The 8,290-nt window shown below is 38.3% G+C and overlaps 1 protein-coding gene across 5 annotated transcripts in view; it reads left to right on the top strand.

Annotated features, from left to right (window-relative positions):
- The window catches only part of LOC107264420 (protein muscleblind), a 203,103-nt gene that overhangs the window by 180,009 nt on the left and 14,804 nt on the right, over positions 1-8,290 (top strand). Inside the window, exon 9 of one of the 5 annotated variants that reach the window (XM_025081694.1) lies at positions 8-6,472. The exons of the other annotated variants lie outside the window; for them this stretch is intronic. Within the exon in view, the coding sequence (XP_024937462.1) occupies positions 8-915 (908 nt within the window). The 3' untranslated portion in view covers positions 916-6,472. Of the gene's footprint in view, positions 1-7; positions 6,473-8,290 lie in introns of those variants that run through there. 5 annotated transcript variants of the gene reach the window in all.

Below are 8,290 nucleotides of genomic sequence, written 5' to 3'. Positions count from 1 at the left end.
GCGGCAGCGGCCGCGGCCGCAGCCACGGCCTTGGCCAATCACGAGAACGAGAACTCCCATAACTCGCCCGAATTGAATCACCCGAACGCACAGCAGGTAGGACACATGTCACTGGCTGCGCCACCGTCCATGAGTCCCATGACCTCGATATCCGGTCTGACCTCCATGCCCAGTGTCGGCAGTATGACCTCCATGGCCGGTATGGTTAGTATGGCTAATATGGCAAGCATGGCCAGTATGGCCAACATGGCCAACATGAATTCAATGGCTAATTACACTATGGCCAACATGGCCAACCTGAACGTATTGAATACACTGGGCATGGGACCTAGTCTGTCCATGGATCCTGCAGCCCTGGCCAAGGAGGTGGCCCAGAAGAATTACGCCAAGGCGATCAAACTGTCCCAGGCATCCCAGTCGTACGGGATCAATCCTCTGACCGCGCTAAATTACACCGGAGTGGCCTTGAACAAGCATTCTCTCGCGATGAACTCTCAGGCGTCCGCGATGCAGGGCACGGCCACCCCTAGACAGGTGATACCAGGCCTACCCGGCATACACGGTAGTCTGACCTCACCACTACCAGCTGGTATCCTGGCCTATCCCAGACCTCCTCCAACAGCTCCCATCAATCCTTACTCCCTGATACGACCTCAGATGCTCCCTGCGTCCTACATGCAAAGCTCTATTCATGGCGTCCCAGGTGCCAGCATGCAGGCCAATCCCTACGCGGTTCAAAATCCTTACGCCATGTTACCCGGTGTCGCTGGTGTTCCCGGCATGGCCACCGCTGTACCCGGTGTACCGCAAATGCAGAACGCGAATCCGGCCACGATAGCCGCGCAACCTCAGGTCGCCATACCGGTTAGCAGCGGGGTGGTTATGCAGCCGTATAAGAAAATGAAAACTACGTAAATTCTTATATCGTACCGTTATTGTGCTTCCCGGAGTCTATCGATCGGCCAATCGGATTCGACGTTGATCCTTGCAGTTTCTTTTTTATATGGATACAAAAAAGAAAGGACCTTTATTTATCTCTCTTTCTCTTACACGATATACTTCAATTGTCGCGTTTAATCTTGCCGTGTCTCCTACCGAATTAATGGACTTTGTTAAGCGAGTCAAGATCACTTGGTTTCGATCATACGGGTCGAGGAGGTGACTTCGTAACGTGAGGATCCAGTGACATTTGACACTTTCGTATATTAGCCTCGAACAGGGTAGCGTGTTAAAGAGATTACAATGAGAAAATATATATATATATATATATGTACATACTGCAAGGATCAATGGAGAATCCATACAGCGAACAGCACCCTGCTGATAACGATTGGCGCGTGGTGAAAATCACGGCAGAAAAAAAGAATTAGTCTAGCGTAATCGAGTGACGCTGAGAGGAAGATATATTAAAGGAAACGAAAAAAGAAAAAAAGGATAAGCAAAAAAGTTCCAGAAATAGTTTCATTTTCTAGTCAGACATTGTCGGTGAACAGTGCCTTATTGTCCCGATCCCACTGATAAATAATAATAATAATAAATATATATATATATACCGTTCCGAGGCACTCTGACGGCTGACCGTGCTAGCAACGTGAATTCCGTTTTTTTTTCTTTTTTTTTTTAATGCTCGTCCTATCTCTTACTATCGTTTGTTCCATTTGTTTCCTCTTACGAGTCTCTGACGTTTGTTCCTCGTGCTCGTTTCTTGTTAACGATATCTTCTTGTAGTGGCCGGACATTATTATTATCATTGTCTCTATTTATATTAATTATTTCCCAGTGAGCCACGCACCTTGTTACGTGTTTTTACGATAAATCTTTATTATTATTATCAAAGCATTTTATAACGCGTACTCGTTAACGAAACCACTGGAGGCTCATGGTTTTTATAATAATAATCGTTTGACTGTAAATTAACAATGGAATAGTGCAAGGATCATATTTATAGACTCGAGTGAGAGTGATTTTTTGAGAGAGAAAAAGAGAGTGTACGAAAAGAAAAATTAAAAAAAAAAAAAAAGCGAAGAATCGAATCGGACTTCCTCGAGTCTGATCGTGTATGTCGTCTGTTATGTAACTGCGTGATTTTATGCGTGGCTAACATTTTTTTTTGGGACTCTTCGAAAGGGCCCGATTTGATAACTTTTTAATTCCAGTTGTTTATATTTCTTGATTTTGTCCATTGTATCCTCCAGTGGTCTCTACCATACCGACACTTTGTATATCGCGTGATAAAAATTTGTATTATCATCGACGTATCCCCTAGTATCTTTTTTTTTTTCTTATCGTTACTACTTTTTATCGGTTATGTAAATCAGTAAAATGTAATTATTATTATTCACGTTCACGTTTATTCATAGTCGTGTCTCTATAGGCCCCTATGCCTCGTACGAGGTTGGTCCTGATTGAAGAAAAAGAAAAGAAAAAGAAAAAAAAGAAAAGGAACCATTTCCACTGTTAATATTTTTCAATCATTGTGACGATTAATCATCGACTAATGTAGAAATGGAATAAAAGTTTCCTGTTTTTTTGAAATATATTTTTTATTTTTATCTTTTTTATTTTCTTGTTCAACCACGCAACTTATGTTTCCTAGGCACATCCTTGCCGGATTTGATTGTCAAGAAAAATGAATTTTCTCACTTTAGCTCCCTTATCGGTTTCTTTTGTAGAATTTTTATTTTATTATACTTATCTTGATTCTTGACCATCTCGCTTCGCGGAACTGTCCAAATGGTTCCTGATGTTAATGCATAGGTTTAATTGTTCGTTTTATCGTGTTAATTTAGGCTAGCCACCTCCTATATATTTTGAATATCCATCTCCTACTACGTTTCCAAAGAAAATTTACGAGTCCACCCCCCGAACCTGCTGCGAAAAAAATTGTTATCCAAAATAATCCAAATTGTTCCTGATCATCCTGGATTCAATTCGGGTGAGTTCTCACGTGTGCGCACGATGAATTATTGTCAAATATATATGCGTATGGGACGTTCGAGTTTTTTTTTCAATTTTTTTTTCTAATGCATTTACTCAAGAAAACACAAAAAAAAACACGCACACGTTAGACAATACGTTGACGCACACACGTATTATAAATATATAACATACGTATGAACACGTCCACCTACGTATATTAGGTGCGAGCACAGGCGTCGCACTGCGAAACGTCGCAGCCAAATGCATTTATAACAAGGAAGACGACAAGAAAAAGAAATACAATGTCGAAGATAAGGAAAACTATGAGGAGAAAGGATTGTTGTGACGGTGAAGAAACTTTTATTTTCGGCAAGAGAAATAAAATGAAAAATTACGATAAGAGCTGCAAAAATGGTGTCTGTGCATCTTTACATGACGATACGTACCACATACTCACTCAACACACAAGTGCACGCACAATTACAGTCACTTTACATACATGCGCACGTAAAGAAAAATGCGTCAGGAAAAAAATAAGAGATTGTCGGGAATTAATGTCACGTGATTTTTGTGAATTTCATATATTTTTTTTTTTTTAAATCACGGATTTTTCAGTGAGGCGATTTTACAGTCAAGGCGGGTTGGAGGGTTTTTTCGAAGGGAAATCGCATTTGGGTAGGATCGATGATAAATCAATATATTGTCTGTCGTTAACGGGTATATGTATACATTTATATATCTGATTATATTTGCCAAGTGATTTGATTTTTCTTATAGCTGGCACCTACGTGATTGTATAATGTAGGCAGTTACGTATATATATATATACAAGTAGGATTGATATGTAATTATTATATAGCGGTACATAAACATATGTATATAGAAGTATACATATACATAGTGTCCCGTATAACGTACGATTTTAATGAATCGTCGACACGTTGAACATGTCGGTGTAGATTTTACTGTAGAAAAAGATTTTAGAGGACACTATAGATCGATAGATTAGATGTACGACGGTCTAAAAAGAGAAAAAAAAAAGAAATAGGAGAAAAAAATTACCGATTACGAAAACGAAAGATATCGAGGGTTCGGAGGAAAAAAAAACATGGCGACGAAATCTGTGCGTGCAGAAAGTGTGTGCAACTCTGCGTTTGCGTAACGACGATTTTGTGGATAACGAAAAAAAAAATCAGTGTTTTCACGTTACGAAAATCAAGTTGGACAGTTTTTTTTTTTCGAAATATTAAACGCACATTAAAACTATCGTCGAATAGTATGCACGCATGACGCCGTCTTTCTCCATGAGTCTACTCGATCCTTCACGAGATTAAAAATAGTTCTATCGAGGACAATTATTTTTGTGAAAAAAAGAGTCAAAATTTAAAAAAAATCGCACTCTGCGTCTGCGGTACGTAAACGAATGAAAAAGGGCATGAGTCATTAGTCTGTCGCGATTTTGCAAAAATAAGAAAAGCGGGACTGTTGGTTAAAGCTCCGTGCACAACAGTAGTCGTCAAAAATAATATAGGAGGATGTATTTTGAAAATTTTTTCGAGCATGGCACTGGGTATAAGTGATACTCAACATATCCATCTACCAATTTGAGTAAGGATCGACCTTTTTTTTTTTGGAGATATTTTGCATAAAGTGAGTATTCACTTTTTTTTCTTCCCAACGATTTTATCCAATTTTACATACAGTACGTGTACCTTGGACTCGAGCCGTTTTCAATCTCGTGAGGAACAATACTTGAGGGCCGTCCATTGTGATAGCGTTATATAATATATGTACCAGAATAATGCCCTGAGCACAAAGGAGAGGGAGATTAAAACGAAAAAAAAGGAAAAATACACACAAACACTTTTTAATGAGTACGTAGATAATACGCATACAATTAACATATTATATACATAAAACGTGGCCTAGAAATTATTACTATTATTATTATTATTGTAACGATTATGCCGAAAAAGAAATAACTAGCGAAAAAGCCCCGATTGAAAAATAGCGTTCAAACAAAAAAAAATTTCAAGCTGTATTACAATATGCATACACATATATATATATATATATATATTTACACGTCACGCCTCTGACGTCCAGTCAGCTGTCACCTAGAAGTGACAGCAGGAAGCGGTAAGACGATGCATAGAAAAAAAATTTTCCTAGGGTCCCTTTGTCGTGCGTTTTGCAAGGATGAAAAGAAAAAGTCAGACGAAATTAGAACGAAAAATTAACAAGGACGATATATATATACATATATAACCAACGGAAGAGAGTTAACGTGAAAACAGAAATAATGATAAACAGCAACGAGAGGGTGGCTGTTTCGAAATTCGCGCCCAAGTCCCGGACGCGCAAGTAGGAGACCGTGAGACCTTTTTCCCAAAGAGTGCGAGAGAGATGGAGAGAGAGAGAGAGAGAGTCCGAACAATCTTACCTCACTCTCGCGACAGTGCAATTTTAAAATTAGTACGCGGGTCCATAAGGGTGGCCAATAATTATAATCAGTAACACGAAGCTTGCACGGGTTTAGATATATATTTTTCGAAAAAAATAAATCACTTAACTTTACTTCGTCCTCCGTCGATAGTCATTACCAGCATTTAATACGGGATAATCGGGATAGAATTTTTGAGTGAAATTTTTTTTTTTTTGAAAAACCTCAATTGACAACCGGGTCTTGGGTGTCGAATAGACTTGACTCAGCGCAAGTGCCTTCCCTTGCACTCTACACTACTACTATTACTATATATATACACAAAAAAAAAAAATGCACTTACACGTATACACTCAAAAAAATACACGTGACACAGTACGGACGTAAAGGACAGAGAGACGTTTGACACAGGTGATAAAAGAAGATAACACTACTTATTGTATACTTACGCAGTACGATTACATTTATATATAATATATATAAAGGTATATATATATATATATATATTACGTAATATTAATAGTTGCATATAAGTGGCGTGCAACGAAAAATAAACAACCTACTTTATTAAATATATATATATATGAATATATATATATATATATATATATATATACGAATAATGAATGTCGCAAGGACAAGATAAAAAAAACAATATATAAGAACGATACGTTTTACGATATAATCAAGTATATACCATGCATACAGGTAGTATTTATTATTGTGTACTGTACTGTCTCTAATTCTTCATGTACATTGTTATATACACGTATATATATATATATACTTAACATACCACGGACAAAACATCCACGTACACTTCAGACACGTTTCTATATACATATATATATACATATATATATGATACCTATATATCGAGTACACTACTATACGATCCGCTGCGTGCATCTGCAAAGTGCTCTCCTTGTCTCTTTATTGTCTCTTTATTATATCTTTAATATATAAATATATTCGATATATCTGGCAACGGGTGTTGAGGACTATTGATATAAGGACGGGACGTTTGCACGTGCACGTTCACCGGGTCCCTCAGGAGTCAGCCAGTATTTGTAATAATAATGCTTGAGAAATGCATGAATATTTGTTTTATTAATGCTTCTTCTTATTTCATCTCTATCTATCGATGACGATATCTCCCACCCCAGTCGGCTAATCCCTGTAATATTGATTATTATACTCAATATGGCGTCCATTGCTCACAGCCTATATGCCTTGCTTCCTGCTTCCTTCGTATCGAGAATCAAAAATTTTTTCCCCACTCTCGTAAGGAGGCCTGGTGCTTGTCTCGTGTATCACTATATGGCAATGGCGCGCATCAATTTTCTTTTTTCCCCTCCGATTTCCGCATCCAGGATGGCGTCCTTTACTATACAGAGAAGAAACGCAGAATTTGCATTGGTTTACGACGCAACGTGTAAGTGATGCTAGAATCCTGACCAAGCCATTGATATCTCTTAATTCTTTCATCACTATGCGAATGTACCTTTTGCCTATACTTTTTTTTTTCTCATAGAAAAATTGTGGCTATGATCGCTTTTTTTTTGGTAAAATTCTATTTTGAGGTTACGTTCACGCGCAACTAGTGAACGAGCCAAGCACATGGTCGACTATGAATTCTCGTAGATATAACTAGTTTGCTTCAGATATTACGAAAAAAAAATAATTCTACCACGTCACTTCCGCTCTTATCCCGTAATCTCGACTTCCCGTCATCTCGACTCCAAATTTCCAAAAAAATCCCAATTTCAATCTCCTTGGCTTTCCCATGCTTTACACGCGTATCTCCGATCAACAGCGTTATGGGCGATCATCTGGCACAAGGTCCAGTCTCGTCTATACTTTTCATGCGTACAGACCTAACCTCACCTACGTATCCATTGTTCCTTATGAAAAAAAAAAGAAAAAGACCAAAGAAAAAGAAAAGCAATCGCCACATCGGATGTATTACTGTCTCTTTAATTACGCAGCTTGGCCGCGACAGAGAAATGGTAATTCCCTGAGCGAAGCTTAATTATTGACATGTTTCTTTTTTTTCTACTCTTTTTCAAATTACCCGCCAATTTACCTTCAGCGCACGCGCGATTGACACGTGGCTGGGTACGATGATATCCACTCGCGTTTTCCATTTTTCCTTCTTACCTGTCTTTTTTTTTTATATCTACCTTTATCCATATTCATTGGATTCCAATATAAACATATCCTAGCTATGGTAGAATCCTTTCGTAGAATCTGTGTAGAAGACAATCGTCGTCCATTATTTAAATATTGGAAACGCTTCTGCCGTGGCATCGAGATAGCACACCGCCATACGCAATGATATTTATAGAAGCTAAAAAAAGTCACCGTAGAAAAAATTTTCAAAAAAAAAAAGACGAGTGACGACCGAAGGGTGTTCCATGATAATTTTTTGAAAGTCGCTTATCAATTTTCATTTTACGCAAAGCGTATTACGAAAACCGAGCTTCGCAAGGAAATCGGATTGTCATGGGTATACAAATATAAAAAAAAAATAATTGTTTACCCCATTAAATAATTTTCCCATGGGACACCGTTCTAGCCGAACACTCTAGAGGTAGCGAATAAGTTGTTGCAGCTTTGTTGCGTCCAGGCTTGCTTGTACACACTGGATTCCAATTGGACGATCACGGGGATGCGAATTCGCCGGATTCTAGCGTAGAATTGCTCTGCTGCTATCCAAAGAGATGATGATGATGATGATGATGAATCATGATGATAGCCAGGTGAGAAGAGTAGTCTCGCTTTGGTAGTTAAACATCGACGAGGTTTATCGACGTGTTTCGCCAAGAGACAAAAAAATCCTACGACTCCATCTTGGTCACCACTATCCACGTCCACGTGTACGAGATCAAAAAAAAAAAAAAAAAAAAAAAAACCAAAAAAATTTTT

The sequence above is a fragment of the Cephus cinctus genome, unplaced genomic scaffold, assembly GCF_000341935.2.
Source record: "Cephus cinctus unplaced genomic scaffold, Ccin1 Ccin1_scaffold0169, whole genome shotgun sequence".
Lineage (NCBI taxonomy): Eukaryota > Metazoa > Arthropoda > Insecta > Hymenoptera > Cephidae > Cephus > Cephus cinctus.
This window is presented reverse-complemented; position numbering and strand designations above follow the sequence as displayed.